This window comes from Apteryx mantelli, chromosome 2 (assembly GCF_036417845.1).
Source record: "Apteryx mantelli isolate bAptMan1 chromosome 2, bAptMan1.hap1, whole genome shotgun sequence".
Lineage (NCBI taxonomy): Eukaryota > Metazoa > Chordata > Aves > Apterygiformes > Apterygidae > Apteryx > Apteryx mantelli.
Window position 1 is genome coordinate 94,653,896 of NC_089979.1, and position 24,728 is coordinate 94,678,623.

At 35.7% G+C, this 24,728-nt stretch overlaps 1 protein-coding gene across 3 annotated transcripts in view; it reads right to left on the minus strand.

Annotated features, from left to right (window-relative positions):
• TEX10 (testis expressed 10) overlaps window positions 1-24,728 on the minus strand; it is a 63,896-nt gene that overhangs the window by 29,647 nt on the left and 9,521 nt on the right. For 2 of the 3 annotated variants that reach the window (XM_067291092.1, XM_013957725.2), the window contains 6 exons: window positions 23,651-23,891; window positions 20,752-20,864; window positions 18,213-18,451; window positions 14,401-14,536; window positions 9,293-9,468; window positions 7,282-7,459 (listed from right to left, as the gene is read on the minus strand). In XM_067291092.1, the coding sequence (XP_067147193.1) occupies window positions 7,282-7,459; window positions 9,293-9,468; window positions 14,401-14,536; window positions 18,213-18,451; window positions 20,752-20,864; window positions 23,651-23,891 (1,083 nt within the window). The remainder of the gene's footprint in view (window positions 1-7,281; window positions 7,460-9,292; window positions 9,469-14,400; window positions 14,537-18,212; window positions 18,452-20,751; window positions 20,865-23,650; window positions 23,892-24,728) is intronic. The other variant, XM_067291093.1, reaches the window with a different exon arrangement.

A 24,728-nucleotide genomic window follows, 5' to 3' on the forward strand; every position in this document is an offset into this window, starting at 1 on the left:
GTATCTTTGAATACTGCCCCAACCCATTTCCTCATCATTCACACCAACATATCTCCAGGTAGCATGGGTTCTGAACATAAACTCAGAGAGCAAGTGAAGAGTATTTCCCTTCCTTTTCCTCTAACAGGTTACCAAATGTAGGCAATGGTCAGGTTTGTTAGTGTCAGGTTTTGGTTTCAACTTTTATTAACTCTTTTGAAGGATCAAGTGTTTCCATTTGAAGACAACAAACATCTGCAAGGAGTTAACAGGGATTTGGAGAAAAACATGATTCGTATTTTAAGAGAACAACAATTTGAACTATGCATCATTAAAAGTAAGCTGGTCAGCTACTCATTTGCTCTATGTTTGCAAAGGTTGTCTGAAGAAGAAAAAAATTGCTTATACATTGTAAATAAGAGTACAACTCAGAAAGAATATTCACTAATAAGCATGTGGCATTTATTGAAAAGTGCAATTGTAAGTGCAGCAATGGAATTCCTTTTCCCTTGTTTAGGGATATCAAACTACAAACAAGAACCTGGCAACAAGTTTAGAGTGCTGTGTCCTTAAATACAAGCTTAGCATTCTCTCTCTTAGATTTTAGCCCTTTACATAACAATGAGCAAGGAAAAGGAATGTCAAACAGATCTGGATGAAAGAATGCACTGTAACACATCTCAGGATCTGATTCTCAAGAACTATGGATCCTTTCTGATTTGCAGCAAAGAAAACAGATCGATCTTCTATTCTTAGTCCTCACAGTGGCATCTAGTCAGGGAAATGCCAGGAATTTAAAAGTACACCTTCCTTTTCTATTTATATTGAACAGTACCTTAAGCATTTTTATTATCTTTTTAATACTTTCCAACTTGATTTTTGTTTCTAAAGTGAGGCATGTGAAAATACAGCCAAGCAGTCTGGACTGCTAGTTATTAAAGCCTTATTAGCACACTTTCCAGAAAAAAAGCGCTTCACAGTGAACATAGACTTTGCTAATCTTAAACTTTTCTTAGCAACCGATTCATAATTACTATACCTACCTAGATATATACCTAAAATATATATATGTGTGTGTATATATACATATATGCTTTTCAACTTACTTTCCAAAGTGTATTGGGTTGACTTTCCACTTCTACTATGGCCCTAAAACATATCTGGTTTTGTTTTTATGTATTTGCAGACACAAAAGGTTACTTCCTAAACCAAGCAGGTGTTAAAATCTCCATCTCCACTCATTCTAAACAGCAGATTCCTAAAAATAGCAGAAACCAACAAGCATGCCCGGTTACTTGGCGAGATGCCAACTGAGCTCCTTGATTATTGTTTGAAAAGCAACAAAATAATTTTAAAAAGCACCATCTCTTAAGAAAAGAATCCATTTACAGGGATGATGAGCAAAATGTAAGTTACTTCAAACCTACGAAGACTAGAAACTCCCACGCAATTTGTTTCACTTGGAGAGAGCACTCAGAAAGCTTTTATTTATATGGCCCTCATCCTTCACTTTTTCTACAGCAACAGAAATACCAACTCTTTGTGAGACCCCAGAAGAGAGAGCCCAACAAGAATAAGAAATGGCTGTTTGAGCCCACTGGAGATCTCATGAGCACTCCACTTCAAAAGAAGTGCCACAAGCGTCTCATAAATTGTCTCATAAATTAATTCCTATTGTTTTTATCTGGGCATGAAATATTATTCATCCTATTTTCTGTTAAAGTGAAATAATTTCCAGACACTTTGTTCCAATAGATCAATTTTAAAAATCATAAATATCATGCATAAATTATGTGTATTAATAAATTGTACAGGCATACCTCGGAGATATTGCAGGTTTGGTTCCAGACCACCGCAATAAAGCGAATATTGCAATAAAGTGAGTCACACAAATTTTTTGGTTTCGTAGTGCATATGAAAGTTATGTTTACACTATACTGTAGTCTATTAAGTGTGCAATAGCATTATGTCAAAAAAAAATGTAGAAAACGTGACACAGACATGAAGTGAGCACATGCTGTTGGAAAAATGGCACCAATAAACTTACTCAATGCAGGGTTGCCACAAACCTTCAATTCATAAAAAACGCAATATCTGCGAAGCACAATAAAACGAGGTATGTCTGTATTTAAGCTGAATAGCTTTTCATAAATTGTACCTCAAGACATGGTAAAAAGAGGCAGGGAACTTTTCCCTTAAGGTTAGAAATCTAATATCTTAGTTTATACAATTGATCACAATGTCATAACCTGCATTTCTTAAACCATACTTCAGACAATGGCATACATCATAGTAAGCACTCAGAAGCACTCAGTTCAAGTATCCCACCTTAAACAAAACAAAAAAGCTAGAGAAAATTGTTTGAAAGACCACCATCACCACAAAGTCCCCAAGAACCAGGAAATGAAGCATTAAGTCTAACAAATGGTGATAAATGGTGTTCCTCTGCAATTGTCATGTAAACAGCTAGCCTACCTTTCATTAGATAAATAAGAAGCTATTATATACAAAAAATGAGCTGGCAAAATTTACTAAGTTTCGAACTTCAATGATAACCCAAAAAAAGATTTACCTAGAAGATGGTCCTCCAGAAAGTACTCAGAAAGTACACATACACTTCACTAGTCCTTTAAAAAACATTCTGAAATAGCCTACTTCACAAATGTGGAAAGTAGGCATAGAGGAATTACACTGACAATTTTTTCCAGTTCTACCTACAGTAGTTGATAAAGTTTATGACTTCGATCCCCATTATATTACTTGTAGTTAATACATTCCTTCATTTCCTGGAGAGTATTTTTCCTTATCTTAATCCATATCCTCAAGACATCAGCCAGAGTTCCACTGTCAAGATGAAGTTAAGACTGAAGCCACAAACCATAGGTCCGCCTATGTGAAACACTACATATTCCCTGATCAACAAATTTTAGCCATTCATCTTTAATACAGAAATGACTAACTGAGCATTTATAAGCTATTCCAATAATTTATAAATCAAAATCAATCTTCACATTAACTCTTTTAGAAATGTGGCACAGTGCATAAAGACAACTGGTTTGTCTCAATATGTCAATCTAAGAAGAACTTGACCTTGTAGATTCGGTTGAAACACTTTCTAAAATACTTCAAACACCCTTCCATTTGTCTCCATAAATTTAGGCTTGTCTTTTATCGGAAGTCAACTCAGAACTATCTCCTTTCATGAAGCTATGACCTCTCATTTCTCTCAATCTGCAGTTAACAGACTGTGCTTGCGTTCCATTGCTTTTCCTTACTGGTTTATACATGAACAGGAGCAGGGAGAAGGATTTCTATCCCAAAACCCCGGCACAGTTCCATCTGTCAAAACCCTACCTGACCGGATTTATTAAAGTTGCTTATATCTCAGGTCCCATAGAGTAGACATAAGGGAGGAGCTGGAGAACTGCAGGGAAATCAAGCCAAGACCACACCTTCTATCCCTCTTGCTTATCTGAAACTCATTAGCTGGATCAATCCCAGTGAACTGAACAGTAACAGGGTCTGTTCTTTGGCACAGAGATCAATTAGCATCATCTGGCCATCTTCATATGGCTAAACTGCCAGCCTCCAAGGGAGGGTGGCTGCACTTAAGCTTTCTTTTTGTAACAGTCCTTGGCCCGTACTAACTGGTAGAACCTTAGCAGGTGTAGGCCAAAAGCATGACATGAGCTGTTCTAATAATTTAACAGTATACATGATCACATTCCCATGCCCAGGAGCCTCGCCAGTATATATGTAAATATATACTGGGCATCAGCAGCATATTGATAGGAAGGAGTGCAAATGAAGCAAATAAAGGAGTTCACCTTGGCTCACTTGCTTGGCTCCTGCAGACCACCTGGTTTTTTATTTCACCATTGCAAAAATAAAAAAATGGAAATTAAAAGATGCCTTCAAAATTCATTTCTAAGTAGCCAAAGATTATAAACATTGACACACAATAATTATAATTAACACTTACAGTCTGACATCACCACAAGGCTGTGGTTTAAGTCATCTGGATACACTATCTACTTCTACAGTTTAAACTAAAAAATATTAAGATATCTATTGAGTTTCTTGAGTTTATAACGATTGTTCCTGGAATAGAAGCAGTATTATCACTCATATGTACTCTCATTAATTTCACCTTAATGAAGCTTCTCCCTGGCAAATATACATGGGTATGTATGTGTATCCTCAGATGCACCTAAGAAGGTACATGGTCTGCCAGTCAAGAATGGAAATAAAGGTTTTAGAGAAATTAAAAACAACTACCAAATACAACAATGAGTTTCAGATGCTACTGAATGCAATCTATTTGAAGCATGACAGAGAAGCAGGTGGCTTGGGAGAAAATAAATTTATAAAATCCTCCTCACAAAACAGCATACAAATATAAGAAAAACATTGCCATCTAGTGACCGTATCATTTTTTACTCATAAGTAATGTCTCTGAATGCACTGTTCTCTGAACATACTAATTTATATAAATTTATATAAGCAAAACTAACATCATCTACAACTACAGAAAATGTCCCATAAACCAGATTGTGACCCAGAACCGTGAAATCATGTACATTTTGGTGGACTATCATTTTTTCATTTCAAAAACTTTTATATTTAATTCAAAGAATCACAGGAGCTGGAAATGACTAACAGAAGTTACTTAGTCCATCTACTTCCTTCATGGCTTTACCTCTGTCATCCACAATATAATTTCACCCAATGTGATTTTAAGTAACTCCTTTGAATAGATTCCATACCCACTTCCTACAAAGTTTATTCCAGAACATCTCTTTGCTGTTAAAAAAAAATTTTGCTAGCACTCAAACCAAATCTGTGTTTCTGATATTTAAGATCCCCATTTCTAGTCCTTTCCATGGCATATACAAAAAACTGCTTTTTCCCATCTCTTTTCAATAGTCTTTAATGCACACAAAGATGCATTCCCCTCCCTCCCTATTATATTTAGCCTAACTATACTAATTTGTCAGTCATTCCCTATGGCCATAATTTACAGACTAATGCTCTTTGTCTGCTCTCCTTTAGACTCAGTCCAGTTCATCCACATCATTTTCTAAAAGCAATCCACAAAGCTGGACATAATCCAGCCAGACTTTACTGATGATGAGCGGAGCTGGAGAATTACCTCACAAATCCTGCACACAATGACAGGTGATAATGTTTGTAAAGCCAAGCTAGAGTTCAGAGCTAGGAAACATCCTGCTATTTCCTTAACGGCACAACTTCTCTTCCCAAGGAAAAAGATAATCAGATTGTTCTGTTCTTGACAAATCTACATTAACTGTTACTTATCTCCCTGCTGTCTTCGAATGCTTTTGAAAGCTGGTTTGGCAGCTCAGTCTGGGAACATTAAAAACCAAACCAAACCAATAAAACAATAAAATAAAACCAAACAATACAATTCTGAGATCACCTCAGCCAGTTCTTTAAGCATCCTAGGATGAAGTTCTTATAATAACACCGATGATCATAAACAACAAAAATGTTATCAAAAAGCCCTTCAAAACTTGTACTATAAGATTTTAAAGTTGGCAATATGAGTCAATATTTTCAATGCTGTTGTACTCGCTTTCTGGTCTATAAAAGACTTATTACAACCTTTAGTAGGACTTGCATTATTTTTAGATACAGTTCTGAAGAAAACTGCTAGAGTTCTGATTTTTAATACTGATTCTTCTTAATGCAGCGGGAATTGCCTTACCAAAGAAAAACAATGTTCAGTACAGAGTAATACCCCTTTTTCTACAGTGGACATGGCCACATAGAGTTTCATCAAAAACTCTAGCCTCCCCAGAGAAAGACTGTTAGGGCTCATCATTACAAGAAGCTGCACTAATGTAACTATATCAGCACTATTTTTTTCATGTAGTTAATTCAGATTGACTTCTCAGATAAATAACCCAGAATACATCTTTGAATCCAGCTTTGTTTAAATCACCTTGCAAATGCCATAAATTAAAATCAAAAGTCATTCTGCACCACTGAAAAAAATTATCCCTCCTTTTCCATTGTCAACATGTAAACTACTTTTGGGTAAGAATACTCCCCAGCTGTGTCTCATGTCTTCTGTCAAAAGGATCAAGTGCCCCCAGCCCTGCAGCTTTTTGGTAATCTTTAGAATGCAGTTAATTAGTGTAAAATCTCCCCCCCCCCCAGAAAAATAAATAAATCAGATAATATCTAGTAAAAAAATAAGCATCACAGAATGCTTATTACTGACTTAAGCTCTTACAATGACTGCCTCTGATTTGGCTACGGTCTGTCCCTGAATTTCCAGTATGTGGCAAAACTTTGCTATAGAATTTGAGTTCCACCTTCCCAAAACTACAAAGAATTTTATTTTTATAATTGTAATGTATTATGTATAGCATATGATAAATTTTATCACAATCAGTTCATAAGTTAGTCAGTTTATTCACCAGCATTGAAACATTACACAGCTAATACAAACTGGTCTGTATTTGACAGTACATTATGTTGTGTCACTTTTTTTTTTTTTTTTTTTTTTTACTTTAAAAGCTTAAGTTACAGAAAGTACTAAGAAAAAAAAAAAAACACATTTCTCTAAGCATAAGTCACAGAAGTGTAATTCCTGATTCTTATTTATCCAATTCCAACAATATTGAGCAATAGAAAAAAGTGCATTTTTTAAGGAAGAGCAAAGCAAAAAACCATGGTGAAATCATAGAAAGCCTTCCACTCACTTCAGTGAAACAATAATTTCGATCCCTGACTTCACAGTCAAAACTTAAATTCTTTCAAGTCAGGAGGAAAATAGAAATTACTTATTTTTTTGTTGCTAACTAGACACTTGCCTACCAACTAGGATTAGGCTATTTAAACATAGCTCTTGCTATAACTACTGTGCTTAAAGTCTTTATGCAGGACAGAATACAGGAATACATACTGGTTAGTTGTTTTTCACTACAAGAAGTGTCACGTAAAAATATTTGTGAGGAAAACCTGCCGCCAGTGGCAGAACAAAGACAACCAGTCACGGCATTCTGGGTACAGGGGTGCTCAAAACTGGAACAGCCTTAAAGGTAACAAATACAATTTTGTCATCAAGCAGTGGAGAAAATACACCAGTGTAAGGATATGGTCAAAGTGAAAAGCTAGGAGTGGAATTAGACAGAAGCATTTACTTTCCTCATGAAGCCTATTCTTACATGCTGTTTTTGCTTTTTTTTTAAACAAGCACAAAGTTTCCTTAATAATTCCATAAACAAATTGCTCTAAACACATTTGAATTAAAGCATAAGTTTAACATTTTACCTCATGTGCAGTATCCCAATAAGAGTAGCAGCTAGTTCTGAAGACATCCTTCCCATAATACAGCAGCGACTTAGGCAAGCAAGCAAGCTCGCAGGCAGGCATGGCAAGAAGTACACCAGCTGTACTAACCGGTGCTGAGCCTCAGCTGGAAGAAGAACCAGGGTGCCATCTAGTGGATCTGCAGAAATACAAAAACTGAATTAAAACCTAAGCAACAAAAAAATATTTCCTTCTAATATTACCAATGTGTTGAAAATTTACTGCTCTAGAAAAGCCAGTTTCCTTTTCAAGTCAGAAACATGGTATATATGGACTATGAGTAGCACCTACCCCACAGAGTAAAAAAAAGACACAGAACAGCAGAGAAAGCAAGGGTAGCAAAAGTAGTAAGGAAGGCTAGTGGGAAATTAAGAGGAGTCAAAATTGCAGTAAAATAATGATAGAAAGAGAATAGAGTCAAGCACTTTTCACCTACATAGTATTTTAAGAACTTTAATTTACAAAACTGTCCAGATAATGTCCAGAAATGTCCTTCATTGTGCAAATATCAGAGAAAGCCCTGCAAAAATTCTTTTTTTAAACTGCTGCCTTCTTTATATTCAGGTAAGGAAGCCTCCAGCAAGAGTTCCTCTTCTTAGAGACCTGTAGAAATAATGATGGTCTAGAGAGATAGATTCGTCATAGACAAAACTTGCATTACAACTTATGATTAGATTATTTTCCTCCCAACAACAGACATATTATCTTACAGGAAATCAGAAGATGGCTAATTCCAAAATCACTTCCACAAAGCATTAAAAAGAACTGAGTCAAGAGACAAAGTTATTTTCATATAGTTTTGAATTTAAAGGTAATAAATAGGGGATCATTCTGTCTTGTGATTTCTAAACCTGTACAAAACACCTTGTCTCACATTTCCAAATTCATATCTTGAAGAATGAGGAGCAGAAGCTTATCTTTAAACTGCAAATAAATTTAAACCATTTGGTTTTAGAAACAATGCTCAAGAAAGTAGAATAAATGTTACAATACTAACAATAAAATTGCCAGATTGCACAACAGTATAATTCTGGAGAAAAGTATATTTTCAGTAGACAAATCCATAGACGCAAACAGGCAAATTATTATCAACAGAGCAGTAATAAAAATATCTTTACAACGGTATAGTCACCGTGATAGACCCCAATACATTTTCTTTCACAAACAGGAGAATCCACTCCACTCATCACTTCCAGAAAGAAGCAGAATATGTGTTTAACAGCACATGGGCATATTATTGTTTGTTTGTATTTGCCAAAACAGCAAGCAGAAGTCCACACTTTGAAAGACTAGGTTCTCACAGTATTAATTAATGACAAGTAAAGAGTGTCCCAGATCCAGAAGAACTTAAACCTGCACCTTTAGTCAAACCTTCAACTTCAGTCAAAGCAGCAGAAGAAAAAGAGAAAAGCATGCATCAAATTAATGGAAGAAAAAATATAATTGGAAAATACTAGCAAGAGGAATTCAAATGCCAAAACTGAAATTTCATAAACAAAAACTTTTGCACTTTTTAACAATTCCATAGCGTATCTCATGCAAAACATTGCAACAATTGTTCAGCAACTCCTCCCCTCCCCTTTTCTAACTATACTTTAGTTAGAGCCTACATCGCTTGCTGAAGATATGACACTAATTAAGAACATCGGGAAAACAAAATAAAAATAAAATTAAGCAATGTTACCAGATCCAGACTTTACAAAAACTGAAGCTTCTAATCTATCAGGTTAAAGACCTGCTATCTTTAACTGAAAATATTAATCATTTCACTAGTTTTTCAGAAGAGAAACTGACATACGCAGTTCTTTTTAACATTATGGACGAAATCACCACAAGTTAATCTGAGTGATTTTGATTTTTTTTTTTTAAATACTTTTACGTTTACCTAGGAAACATCAGTATTTTCCACATATTGCAACCTTCTGGTCCAGTGATGGACAAAATTCATTGTGCTGTAGTGCAGAAATCTTACCATATATACGAGCAGCAGTGGCTTGTAAACTTTGTAATAATTCCTTGTTTGAACGAGAAGCAGCAGAATGAATGATATCAATCAGCTGATTTGAAAGCTCAGGGTTTCTCAAGCCAAGCAGAGCAAGTTGCTGCGGTAAGCCAGCCAACCAACGAGATAAAACTTTACTTCGTCTTCTAAAGAAAGAGGGAAAATTAGTTGAGAAGAAAACATATCCTTTCTAGTCTTGACTCTAAGTATAATTTATGTTAAGTATAATTGAATTACAATAAACTGCAATACTGTGATTTATGAATTACTTAGAATATTTCACCAAAAAGTCTGAACACACTGGTACACCGCTAAAGGTTATTAAAAATATATATATATACACACTTGTTTGAGCCATAGTTTTTGCACTACATAATTTCAACTCTTTCAGAAAGTATTTGTGTGAACTGACTGTATGCTGGCAAAGCAGCTTTTCCATTCAATCATATTAAATAAGTTATGTGCAAAACTAATAAGTAATGATTTTACTACACTCTGAATACTACTCAATTCCTCAAACTACAACTCTTTGTATTCGATGTTTTCAAATTCAATTCTACCTTTGCTGACATCTTGTTTTTCAATTCAGATATATCTTAAAGCAGAACGAAAAACTATAAAATCATGTTATCTACTCTTATTTAAAGCAGTAGGTTAGTTTAGTTTTTCCCTGTTAAATCGCTATAGCCAATAGTCTATGTCTATAAAAATCAAGTTTCTCTTTTCTTCCCCTTCTCCCCAAGATGCAAAAATCCTTTTCATTTTCTCAAACATGGTTTCACTTCTTAACCAGGAATGAATTTTGGTTTTAAAATGTGTAAGAATACTAAAAATGATATTAAAAATGAGAAAAGTTATCCAAAATGAATCTTCACATTTTTTTCCCCTGAAGAAATCAATCAGGGTGATTACAGAGTATCGTTTTCCCTTTTTTGCTTTTATTGTATTTCTCTTGATAAAGGAGTAAGTATTGGATTACTTTCATGAAGGTTTTCAGGTAGGTCTTTTACTAACTTTTTCCAAGTTTAAAAGCATAATTTTAAAGTGCCATTTCATAATTAACACAAGAATTAAGGTAAGGCAAATTACTTCAAACATGGCTCTCCTATAGCTGCTATTAAAAAAGAAAAAACCCACATACACAATAGATATGGTACCTCTGTATGTTAAAAATTACACCAAAAACTTGAGACCAAAACAAATGATTACTTTTAATAGCTACAAGCCATACTGAGCTAATACAGCCATTTATTTGCCCTGAACATCAACAAAGCCTTGATGGTAGTGTGCAGTTTAGTGAACAATGTAGGAAACAGCAGAAAAGACGTGTAAGGGACAACTGGGAGAATAACTGAGTTCAATTTACAGGATTAGCAATTAGAAAAGGAAATTCGACATGAAAATTAGAATGAACAAACAAGAAAGGTCAAGAAATGACCTTTCTATAGTGACTTTTTAAAGCAGAACTGCACTTCAACCTCTTTTCTTCATAATTTACCAGTTGTGCCACAAGGTGATGTGTACAGCTCCACAGAACTAATAATTTGTTCCTGCCAAAACCAGACACAGCACTACATGGATGGCCTCACCAGTACTGAGCAAAGGCAAGTATGAATTTTTGCTCAACCTGCTAGCCATGCTCTTCCTAATGTAGCCCAGGGTGGTTTACCTTATCCATGATGCAAATGCACTGACAGGTTGGCAGCTGTTGCAACCCCCAGCTCCTTTTTTAGCATTGCTGTTGCTTAGCAAGAACAGATGCACAGGCTTATTCTGCCCCAGATGCAGAACTTCAGAATATATTTATTGAAACTTCATGCAGCTTCTCTTAGCCAACCTCAAGCTTCAATAGGTGTCTCTGAACTGAAGCTCTAGCCATAGTGCATCATCCACTCCCTCTATCTTAGCACTACCTACAAATTTGCTGAGTGCACATTTTTTCATGACTCAGGCCACTGACAAAGATAGTGCACAACACTAGCCTCAGCATCAGCCCTTCACACACTCATCACCAGATGCCAAACATATGCCAAGTCATTGATTACTACTATTTGATCCTAGTCAACTTTCAACACATTTTTCAGTCTGTCTAGCTAGCCCCGAATTCCTCAGCTTCAGAGTGAGAATTCTATGGAACACCCCATCAGAAAACCTTAACTAACAAAGCATATTATGTATGACACTCTCCTCTTGTCCACCCTGCCAGTCATTCATCACAGAAGGCAATCACGCAGGTAAAGCATGATTTGCTTTTATATTCATGCTAACACACAAAAGACAAGAAGGCACTCGGAAACGAGTTTGGAAATGGATTCCAAGAGGAAGGGCTGCACAATCTCTCCAGGGACTGAGACAAGGCTGATCAGCCTGAAGTCCCCCATATCCTCTTTTCTTTAAGATGGGTTTACACTAGTCTTTTTCCAGTCATACAGAACCTCCCCCAATAGCCATGTCGTCTCATCGGTGACAAGTGATAGCCTTACCTTCGCATCAGCCAACTTTTTCAGCACCTTCAGGTATACCCTGCACACACATTTGGCCCACAAATTTCAACACATCCAGCTGATATAAAACTCCACTTTCTAAATGTAAAGAGCCTTATTTTTTTTTTTTTTTTTGAAATGAAAGAAAAGTTGAAGGTTCTAAAATACACTGAAGCAGACAGATAATCACATATGCAAGGCTCACATTCTTGGTTTAAGTGAGTAAGAAGCCGCCTAAAGTCTAATAATCCTGAAGGTCTAAGATCCACATCTTAGTAACATGCATATGTTAGTTAAGACTTTAGTGCTACATCCATATCAATTCTGCTCCAAATCTTTCTCCTCTGTTCTTCCGGAAAGCTATCCCAAAGCCCTATGCTGTCTGATTATGAGAAACTTTCTAGTTTCCAGCTAAAGGTAGAGGTAGTCAATTTGTTCACTTATACTCTAAACAGTTGTAAAAACATTCCTTTTAAGATCTTATTCGTCTTTCTGGAATACCTATCCTTCTCCACTGGCTTTACCCAAACCATACCTCTGATGCGCCTCAGCCAATTTAAACACAAGTGGGAGGAATCCTATGCTCAGGCTCTTCCTGCAGCTCTTACAGTTTGGGTTTTCTTGGGCATAAGTAACTACAAATAAGGTCATCTGAATGAGCTATCAAATAGCCTTGCTCAAAGATAGTAATACTTCCATATAGCTACTGCTACAGCTTGTTACCTTTAAAAATTAAACTCCCTTTTTTCACAGCCTTATCACACAGGCAGCATACAGATGGAAAAAGAGTAATCAGAGAAGGACAACTGTTTGCAACAGACTGGCTAAAGTTTACAGTAAAAAAAAAAAAAAACTGTTAGTTGCTAAGTGCAAAAATTTGTTTTGTACAGCAACACCTCTTCCCTTTTCTATTATACCTTCAGACGATCAAATTCTCCTGTTTTATTTCTACCTTACTCCGTCCAGATAATGCTTCTCAACTGTGTGTCACCAGAAAGTTTCTATTAAGGTGCTCCTACAGAACAGACTTCAAGCTAGACTAGTAGGCAAATAGAAGATCAGAATCTAGAAAGATTCATGGTCAGAGCTGGAGCCTGGATAAAAGGGGTCCAGGCATGGATTCTGGATAGGCTTATGTTCTGCTCTAGTGTTTGAGGGACCTGCAGATGTGAGCGTTTGTGAATGAAGGGAATGTATATGTTGCACTAGCAAATTTCAAACCTAATGAGTCAGAGAAGAGGAACAGAGTGAGGCCTTTTATGTTGTTTGTGTTTATGTAAGGACTGGTAAAAGCACTGTTTTCTGTCTGTGTTGATCTGTGCGGCCAATGTCCATACATCCCATGTACACATCCATGTGTGTGTGCATGCACCTCTGGAACATATGCTCAGCAGCAGGCTGCATCTGGCAGACTGGGAGGAGAGTTTTAAAATCCTCAGGATGGATGCTGCTTTCTTTAGCACCATTTTTATGCAATTGCCATTTGAAGTAGTAATTTCTCAGGTAGCACCATGCCAAGTAATTCAACACAGCCTACATTTACCTTGTATTTATATCTGTTGTCTCCTCAAAGACAAAAATAGTCAGACTTCCATTTTATCTCACTGTACATATTCCCATTCTCTAATAGATAGGCCATTTTTAAATCTAAATCCAGATTATATTACCTGCCTTCACTGGTAACAGTCAAAGTTCTTACTACCTGCATTTTCACATGCCAGTTCTCTCAAGCCTCTGCAATAAAATTTACCCAATCCTCCTCTTTTGAGCTGATTTGACAGCATTCAACTCAGTTTTCTTTCCAGCACTAATATGTTCTGTTTCCATATCTGAGGACACTTTTTCAATTCTGAAGGGAGGTAAGGTGATGAAGACTGGTCTGTATTTAAGGATTTTACATAGTTGGAACCAGATGACTTGGCTGAAAAGCATCTTCTGGAAAATTTAAGACTTGGAAACAGTTTTGCCAGATCTTATGATGAAAAACTATAGATAGCACAGCAATAATAGAGAATGAACCTCTCTTACCTAAAGCAAGTCAGGTATCTAATAGATGCATGAAACTGGGAATCCAGAAGATCAAGAACATATCTCCTTAAACTTAGTCTCTTTAGAGCCACATATCCAAAACAATAGAAGCAAATAGAAGCAAAATACTTTTCTTAAAGAAAATAAACATGAAAGGCTAGCTGTGTACTAACAGAACTACCAAAGACACTAACTCACAAGTCCATGATTTCAGGTTGGAGGTATGACATGCTCCACAGCTATAGCTGCACAATGCTGAGACATCTGGGAAGGACAATCACACAGTTATAACAATAAGCTTGCAGCAATATACTTCAATTTAAACCTAAGTCATTAAAATTTAGCTAGCTAGTGCTTATGTAAGAAAAAAGACACCTAAGCATATCTCAAAATCTCAAATACCTCACAGAAAACCTAAATTTCAGAACCTTCAAATTTCAGTGACACGACTGATACACCAGTTTCCACAACAAAGTTTTAGAACATCTATGCAGAAATTCAGTATTCTAAATTTGGGAAATAAATATGTAAGGTTGAGATGAAAAAATAAAACATACAGGTTTTTACCTGATTCTTTGAGTCCTCAAATCATCTTTTTGGTAAACTCTGCTAAAAAATTTCAAAAGCAATGTACGAACAGGAAAGAGAAGATTCCTTTGCTGGTATAGTGTATATACTGCTTTTATCAAGGGTTCTGTTGCCACTAGAAAGAAAATACACAAAAAAAATCTGAAATTTAAGAAGTCTTCTGATTATATACATATGCATGCACACACACACACAAAGAGGGGATTACAATCTGTATTTGCAATTATTTATATTTATCTTCACAAGGAAGTACAGAAACATTTTAACACAACTATTTGATAAAGTTCTAAATCCTCAAAACAACACATTCTTGTGTAGTTTATGAAAGAACCACACAAATTAATAAAGAGACAATGTCTAAGCTTTCTAAACACAAGGTAGTGCACAGGTTTGCAAGGTAGCTGAAAACTAATGAACTCTTATTTTCCATAAGTGGATAGTAAGTAGATGTGTTCTACTTACTTTCTCTCTAAAGCAATAATTATATTCACCCCCATAACCTCACATCAATCTCTTTCTTTAGACTTCACCTATACTCCCCCAAACCTCACTGTCACAATGCCTTCGGTTCTCTCTATATTAACCCTGCTTCTCCACCTACACCAGCCTTAATCGCTTTCCACATCTCTGAACTACCAGGTTGCTCCAAATCATGTCTGCGGATTAACCAAACAGTACCGTACACTGAAAGGTCACTGGCAAGCCAATGCAAAAAGAACTGCTAAACTCGCACTGCAGCCTTTTCTTCTCTGAAGATCTAGCCAATTCCGTGTTATCACCAGACTTAACTATGGAACATATTTGACAGTTCTATCCCTCTCTTAAGGCTGGCTAGAATTTCCCAGCAAGTTCCTAAGTTATAGTAAAAGGAGAAACAAACAGACTAAACATCTTATTTTACTCAAAAGACAGACTATAACATTGGAAGTAAAAATTATGAAAGTGTGAATATCATATTCATATCTGAATTCTGAGAAGACAAGTCTGGAAAGAATGGGGAAAGGATCTTAAAAGTTGGTAAGAGAGATATGAAGGGCATTGGCCCCCACTCAAGTAGTCTCAATACTGCTTGCTCGAGAAATTCATTGCTGTCAAAAGATAATATAGCAGCAATCAATTCTTTCCATTGTCTTCATAACCCAAGACTAGAAAACCTCTGTCTTTCCATTCCAATGTACAGAGCAGCCTTAGTAAATTATATATTCAAAACCAGACACAATTACAACAAGTTCCACACTGAACAGAGCTACACAGATGTGACCTTTTTTGTAAGGGAGATCTGTAATGACAACACTCTATACTACAAGTGATTACAGATCCATTTCAGGGGCTGGTCCCATCATCAGGGAAAATATTTAAGTTACCATCTACGGATTCTCACTATAAGACAATATTTATATATTTATATAAAAGCACCTGCACCAGCATGGTCATACTCAAGCATAAATCACAGAGGTATTTAGAAGCTGAAATCTAACAAATTTGCCAACTGGAAAATACAGCAAATATTAGAAATGGATTTTAATTAAGATAAATTATTAAGTCATTTTTATTGCATCAAGAACATTAGCTTATTCATTTTAATTTCACATACTCATCAGATAAAGTATTATCAAGTAAAGTAGACCCTACTATTTGAATTGTTTTGTATGAACATAAGTTTAAAAATAGAAGCAATTTTAAAAGGTATTATTAAAAAGCAGTATTTACAAGGTCCACATTGTGTGGCCTTCCAAAACGTAACCACTGTTCTAAAGTCTTTTTAGCCTGTTTAAACTTTAATCAGCACATGGCAACTTTCCTCCTCTTCTGAAGTGACTGAGTGTGCTCTCTTTGTTGCTCAAAGAAAAGTTACCAAAATTACTACTAGCAGGTAAGCTACTGCTACAGTCATACCCAGGAGAAGCAAGAAAGAAGCAGACTTGCTAATTACAGAGAGCAGATCCAGAGTTTGATCTTAAATGATGGAGAGGACTCTTTGGAGGTTACAATTCAAAGCTCTTCTAGACAGTCAGAGTAAATGGTGGATATGTGCATTTCACCTCAGCATAAAAAACTCCGCAAAATAGACAATATTGAAAAAAGGACTGGAAAAAAGATGACCATACTTAAATGACACTATGCTCAGGAGGCTGACTATGGTTTTAATTCTCTAATTTGATTTCCGTTCTATTAAAAAAAAATTTTTCAGTGGCTGATCTTTTCTTTTACATTCTCTTCTGAAGAGAAGAAAAAAAATACTTTCCCTTTCAGGCCCTTAATCTCAATTTAAAATACGTTTTAACACAGAGTTGTATCTTGGGTAAGTAACAATTTTTGCAATATTATCTTATACAACACAGTTCAGAATTTCTAGAGCACCAAACTTGACAGAAGGAAAAAAGCTTCCTTTATATTTCCTCTACATCTAGGAAATGAAGCTTGCACCAGAGGATTATGTTGAAGGGATGAGACAGATTGTTCACACACAGATGCAGATTCCCGAGGTAAACAAAATGGTTTCCTATTTGCAGTGAAATCCCTAAATCTTTGCAGGATCAGCAGACAGATCCACACATCCACCTTTTGAAAGTTCACTGAAGCTTTTTTAGCTCATTTGGTTTATTTTCTGCATTCCTGAGGAAAGTTATTGCACTAAAATGGCCACTTTGCTTAGAAAATACTAGATATTCTCCTTTATCTAGCAAAAGCCTGGTAGACTAAACAAAATCAATTTTTCATTATCAGGAAAAGTGTGAGGTGTCTGACTTAACAGTCTAACAATTGCTGGGAAAGTACTTTCCTGAATAGATAGCCGTCTTTAGCTCGGTTGATGAGACAGTCCAGAGTCAGAGATTTATCCATTATTTGCCTTCAACAGAAAGCTAAATTTGGAATATAGGTAGGAATGATTAGTTATTATCTTTGTTGTCCGGGAGACAGGAACAGATGGATTCCTAATTAAAAGGAACTTGGAAGGAGATATCATACTAACTGCCAAAATATATTTGAGGGATCATTTGACATCTTTCCATCTTGCAATACAATGAAATCTGCTGCCAAAGGCAGAGCATTCTTTATAGACTGTACTTGGCTACTCAGCTGTGGAATTCACTTCTACCAGACTGGCAAAACACAGACCTCTGCCACCTTTAGACTTCATGGAAAACACCTTTCTTTAAGATGACCTACATCATTTAACTGAAAAGACACATCAAGCAAGGTTTTATCTGCAATACAATCAAGCAGTACTTGAAAAGCCACACAAAAACAAAACCAACTAACCTGTACCAGTCCTACAGGTCATAACTGGAAATGTTTTCCCTTGGAAAAGAACTCAAATCAAACATCTCCGAAAAATATTCTCTAGCAGCTTTCATCAGCACTATCTTGGCATTTCATGTCACCAGAGAATGGTCAGACATTACTGATGCATTACAAGCTGCATTAATGATTTTAAATAAGGAGTGGAACGTTAAAATACAATTAGTAGGACAGAGTTACATGATTTTTTTTTTTCCCCCAGAAAACTCTTTGCCTTCTCATACATAACAGCTTCTTAAAAAGTAAAAACAGGTTCAGAAATATACTGCTACTTTGCATATCAACAGTATGAATATAACAGCACTCAAAAAAAATCAAGCAATTTTCAATGTCAACTGCAAGGATATAACCATGAAATTCAATTTACATTCTCAGTTACTTCATAATGTGTTTTGTCTGTAGAGGTAAAATAAAGTGACCTGAAAACGCCAGAATAACTCAAGTCAGTGTGTGTATCTGTTTTTTTTAGAAAAAAATTCACATCTTACCTGTGTTTTGCTGTATTTGCATTAGTCTCCAAGTAACACCAAGCAATCTGTTCACCTGCTTGCTATTCAACCTGCTGCCATCCTGAAGAGTATCGGTCACATATTTCCTTATCATATCTAGCCAACCAGAATCCATCTGCAGTGTTGAAGCACTTGCCAGTGAAACCATTATGTCACACAAGGTTAAGTTTAGTAAAAGATGGTCTACATTGTTTGAGGATGTCATACAACACTTGTTGCTAAGGAAAATAAAGAAAAAATTTTAAAAGACACACTTTATACTTCTAATACCTTGCTGCTTATTTTTTTAAGTTTATTTTATAAGGTTTTTGGCACAATGAAGGGAAAAGAATATGGTTTCATTAATGAAAAGTCAGGAAATCAGATCTCTGCAAAATCATCAGTAAACTTTTATACATTGCCAAATGTTGTGATTAAAGCTTAACAAAGAGTTATTAAGGGATTAAAATAGAGACTCATTTTCAGGGTTTTGCACATAAAATACTAAAATCATTTTGGAAATAATAACATGTCCTCTGGTTTGCTGTCATTTAGCTCTTAAAACCTTTTTTTTAAAGTTATGTATACCATTTCCGATTAAGAAATTAGAATTTCATTCAGTAAACAGAACATTTTTTGCTGTTTCCAAAACAAAGCATTGCATTCTGAAACTGATTCAATATTTTGAACCTGTATTTCCCCTCTTTCTTTGGCCAAAATTATTTAATGATGTATAACCTGGTGAAAGATTTCCAGCACTAGTACTCATATTTGCGGCAATACTTTTGCTATTCAATTTACATTTTTAACTGAACTATTTATGATAGTAGTAGGCTATTCTTCATAAATCACCATGACAATTTCTTGTTCTACCAACAAGATGTTTAGTTAGTGACCAAGAATCTCTGCACATGGCAAGCTTCCAGGTTATTCCTCAAGATGTGGGAAGTTCTCATGTTTATAGTGGGAGCAACAACAGAAGTTCTAAATTGCATCTCTCTGGCTGGTTACTCCTGTTGGACATTCCTACGCTGGCCTAGCAGCACTTCCAGGTGATTGAACCAGGAAAAGGAACTCCAGGAAATGGCTTCAACTACATACTTTACAGAAACGACTGCTTCATTTCAGTCTCTCCTTTATCTCTTCTTCCATGAAAAATAATGTTTCATGACAACAGGAAACACCATGAACAAAGAAATCCATTTATGTATGGTATTATGTATTGGTAAGAAGGGAAAACAAAAGCAACTATTCTTATATTCATGGCACGAAGCTAAGTTTTCAGAAGTCCAGAAGTAATAATCAAGATAAAAAATAATCTTGCACATTTCTTCAGTATCTGTCTATCAATATATTTATTTTAAAATGCAAGAATGGGCAGTGTGTAGGAGCAGAATGGAGAAGGATCAATACAATTATAGTCAGGGTGGTATCTATAAGACAAGAAAGATGGTTGAATTGCCTAACTATTAATTCTGAGATTTTCAGTTTCAAGGAAAGGAGCTCAGGTAAAAACCTGAAAAAGCAGGACATTTTTTATTTTATGAACTTAATAGATATGACTTAGTTAAGTGCTTTCATTTCAGCTAAGAGCTATGTTATACCTCTGACCTATGTGCCCTTCCAGGAGGAAAAAATGCAACTCAAATCATCAAACAGGATTTCAACCACATATGTGCACCACTGAGGCCCCTTAGTAAAGAAAGGGGTTCCACTATTACAAGCTCCATTTGTAATGAGGCAGCTGCCAGGTATTTGAAAGCTAGGTAGATGCTCACTGATTCATACTGTATATATGCTAGTGTTTACATGGACTGCAATGGTAGACAAGGACTCCAGAACAGACCTTGTGTGAATACTGTCTCACATCTGGAATTCCAACCCAGCGCCTGCCTGGGAGCTGAGAGGGGAGACAATCTGCTACCAGCCTGTATCAGAACAAAATGCATGCTCCCACCCTGCCAGCTCAATAGTGAAGAAGAATGCAAGAGTTTTGCTTCTCCTGTTCCAGTACTGCCTGGCCATGAAGAACAGGCACAACATCTCCCCTCCTAGCTGTATTCATCCAGCCCTCTAACACAACTATAGAAGAGCAGATGAAGGAGAAGAAACAGGCTTTAATTATGTTTTGATGCAATTTAGCAGTAAGCTAAAGAAAGTATCCAGAAACATGAGAACAGTCATACTACCACAAATCACCAATAAGCAATAGGCAAAACATAAGCTAAAACACAATATTCCAGATGAAGTGTTCAATAAAATACTTTCATTTCTCTTGGACAGCATTTTGATTTCTACTGGAGGACATTCAGAGGATTTCCTATATGATATTTTTAAAAGTAGAATCGAAACTCCTCAATTCAGTAACACTGCCATCATGTAAAAACTTCTCTAGACTTTTAAAGAACACACAATTTAAAAAAAAAAGTTCCCTTTAACATTAAAGACCTAATACTGGAGAAGGCACCTGACTCATGCATACTATCTCACTTATTTTGTGAGATTAAAAGCTGTAACATGACAATGGTTTTAGTCTTACCCTTTGCATGAATCTTTCTTTTTGTGCTTGACTGTTTCTTGTAAAGAATAAGGAAAATGACGCATGAAGTGGTGCTTGAAATCAACAAGGTAATTCATTCGAAGCCATAGTTCCTATTAAGGAGAGCAAATGATACACAGAAAACATGGTAGCAAATTAAATAAAATACATCAGTGTAATCATCTTCCAAAATCCACTATTGGAATTAATGAAAAACAGAAATTTCAGCTTCTTTTTGCAAGTTTCCATATGTATTTTCTTTCAGATGCAATGGTGTTGTCTTGTGCACAAACTGAAAGGTCCACAAGACAAAGTACAATTACGATATAAATTGGGACTGAAGGATAACATTTAATCCAAACTGGACCAGTACACTTTCTTAGGACGTATCAATGTGGATATATGTATTAAGGCAAATGAATTACAGATGTGAACTGAAAGTGCTTTCACATTAATTTATCAGAGTGCTTAGAGAAAGTAGAGTAAACTTTATTTGAATTGACTGTCCTAAATTTTCCATGAATAAGTAACCTGACACTGCCTTCATCTTTTCTGCCATTTACATCCTTGTAGCTCAAAGCCCACTGACAAAATATTTTCCAGCAGAAAGGCCATCCTTACAGAACGATGGCTTCTTTTGGTTGATTTTTTTTTTTTTTTTGAATTTTACACTCACAATCACTCTTTAGCAAACTGTTCAGCAGCACTCATCAGCAAAAAAAGCCCACATTATTCTTCATAACCAACCTGATAATCTTTTTTGATATTCTCACGCATTAAAAAAAAGATAACAGCCATTAAACTATTTCAAATATTATGTGCCCACTAAACACGTTCAGAGTCTTTTTCCAAAGCATCTCTATTAACCTCTTTGACCTTAAGAAATTGTTTCTCAAAATGCCATACTGAGCAAGTACTATTTAATAAGCAAAGCTTCCACTTTCAGACTGAGTCATTTGAATGCATATAATCTATAAAGACGACTAAGGAACAGACAAGATGAAATTATGGAATGCAACATCCTCAAAAAAAAGTTTTAAGGTCATATGGAAAAATCTCATGACAGAAGGTCATAATGCAACCATCTGTACCTAAAATGGCTTTTTAATGATTGCCCATCACCATGACATCCCCATACCTACTGTAAGAATAATATCATTGTAAAGGAAAGCTGTAATTGTTGATTACAAAAAAGCTGATTGCAAAAAAATAAAAAGTAGCTTAACATTTTGATTTGATACCAGATTCTCTAAGTAGCATATAGTATTATAAATATAAAAGTTAGCATACTTAACAAAATGACAACTTCTGCAAATTCATCCTGAATTTTTTTTTAATTGGTATCTTTATTACGATATTAGATTAAAACTAACTTGAATTGACAGTTTCTAATTTTCAGTCATATGTACACCTGAAACAGGTTTTCAAGTCATTACAGATGACTTGACAAAGTCCTTTGTCAAAAATGGCTTACAATAATAGGATGTACAATAGTGTTACTCCAGTTCAAGATCAATTTGATTTTCAAGCCCTCAGTATGGTGAAAAATTTTATATGGAACACAGTACAGGGTGTTATATATGTGTGTATATATACACACATATACATACACCCATATACCTATATGTATACACACACACAGTGTGCAACTTTTCAATCAACAAAGGCCACACCATCTCTTACATAGGTACTCAAGGGCCATATACCATGAATCCTGTTCACCCCACAACCAAAATACAGCCAAGCCCTGTCAGAAAAAAAGCTCACATCTTGACTCAGGAGCACTCCTTTCATGGGACCAAAAGACAGGTACTGTATGGCTAAGAGCAGCAGCCCTGCAGAAACCCGAAGGAAAGGCTAGCAGACAGCAGGCTGCCACAGTGTTTACCAGGCTAACAGCCTGCTTTCTGCTTGCTTCCAAGAAGCTCTGAAGAAACAGTGAACAGGAAAAGGAATACAGTTTAAGTGCTTTGTTCAGATATGCTAAATCCACCCCTCAGATTGCACATGCTTGATAACTCTGGTATAACATATCGATTATACAAACATTTTGCATGGATTATTATTCTATAAATAGATCTTGTGAAAGCTATCAATTATACCAATCCAACTTAGATACATTCATCTGTTCATGATTCAAGCAAAGGGGAATATTCAGCAAAGGAATCTATAGTCCTGTACACAGATAGGAAAGAAGAGCTGTCAAGATATTTTTCCAAATATCATCAACACTCAAACTGCAAAGACGACAATATTCTTTTTCCAATTTGCAAGCCTTTGGAAGACCAGGAAAAGTTGCCAAAAAGAAAAGAAAGAAAAAAGTAATTTGTCAAGAAATTTCAAGAATGCTTTTCAAAATTCTTATTGAGGTTTTGATTCAATGGCTTCAAATACTAACCACAACACAACAACACAGATTCTACAAAGCAGTTACAGGATCTCATACTACATTTGTTCCTTACCTTTCCAAGATCTTGGATCTAGGGTTTGAGGTTTTTTCCTTCACATGTAAAACTTTCCAACTCAAAAAAACAAGGAAGAAACACCTTCACACCACGCTTTCTCAAAATTGATATTTTATAGGGTATCTAGGAGGCAGACATTCTCACAGAATGCTCCTCTTCTCCAAAACCTTTCAGTCTCAAAAGCTTTCATGCTGCAGTATGCCATGAAGGCCCGGAGGCTATTGGTGAACTTGCAGCTCAGTTCAATACATGCTTTTCTAGGTTAAAAAATTTTATAAAACACACACTCGTATTTTACTCAAAACCTAGGCTTTTTCCTGCTACTAAAATACTTCCAATATTTCCATCACACCCATCAACAAATCACCAATTTCTGATCAAAAAGAAAAAAAAAAGAAGCCCCATAATTATGCCAAGGATCACTTCTCCCTTACCATTTTGTATGTTTCATCATGTCGCTTTGTGAGTTTCCACAACAAATGTATTATACTAAGCACTTGCTGCATAAGCTGCTGAGATTCTGATTCCAAAAGATTTCCAAGGATGGGAGCTGATTGTGCAGATGCTTCAATCCAGCACTCAATCAGTAATGGAATTATTATCTCAATAAAACTTTTTAAATTTTCAGCAGAGGACAGGCCTTTTTCTGCGCTGTCCATTACATTTGTCAGAGACCTAAATGACAAAAGTGGGGAGAAGGAGGAAAAAAAAAAAAAAAGAGAGAGAGATAAAGGGCACACCATTAAAAACAGATAATACCAAAAAGAAGTACCTTTTTTAATACATTAAAATTTGCTTGCTTTCTTGATGTATATGTTAATAAGGAAAAACAGGAGGTAAGAACAACTAAAATAAACCTGCTCCCAAGTCTCCCTGCAAGTTTGTGTGCTACTGTAACATCTTATTAGATTTCAATACTTCTCTCCCCATTGCTAAATGTAAGGTCTATATATATGGAGAAATATTATGATTTGCATTATCATATTGCCTTCAAGCAATAGACAAGACTTCACTGTGCTCAGCACAACACAATAAAGTTTTACATAAGATTCAAGCTCCATGAAGAAAAATAATGAAAATGACTACAAAGTACTGTCAAACACGAGGTTTATTAGAGACAGTCAATAACGATCTCCAGCTATAAACATAATATAAAAAACATTCTGCAAAAAGTGTTCCTATTTTGATGGTTTAATTTCAATACTCTGGAGAGGAAGTTGTTGGAAATCTATTTAAATGGTCTGACTGTAAAGTTAAAAATTACTGAAAAATTGAGAGTTATACTTAAAACTAAGTTAAAAGAATATACATCTTCCAGAAAACAAGAAAATCCAAGAACTTTTTTCTCAGAATTCTTTTCACTTCTGTCTCAAAAGGAATTATCCATACAAATGAAAAAATGTCTATCCCTGGATAAACTCAGGCAATTGTTGAGGAATTCAGTAACAGCATGTGCATAAACTGAGAGCAAAGCCAGACTCCACAGGTATGTTTTAAGAAGATGGTTCCTTA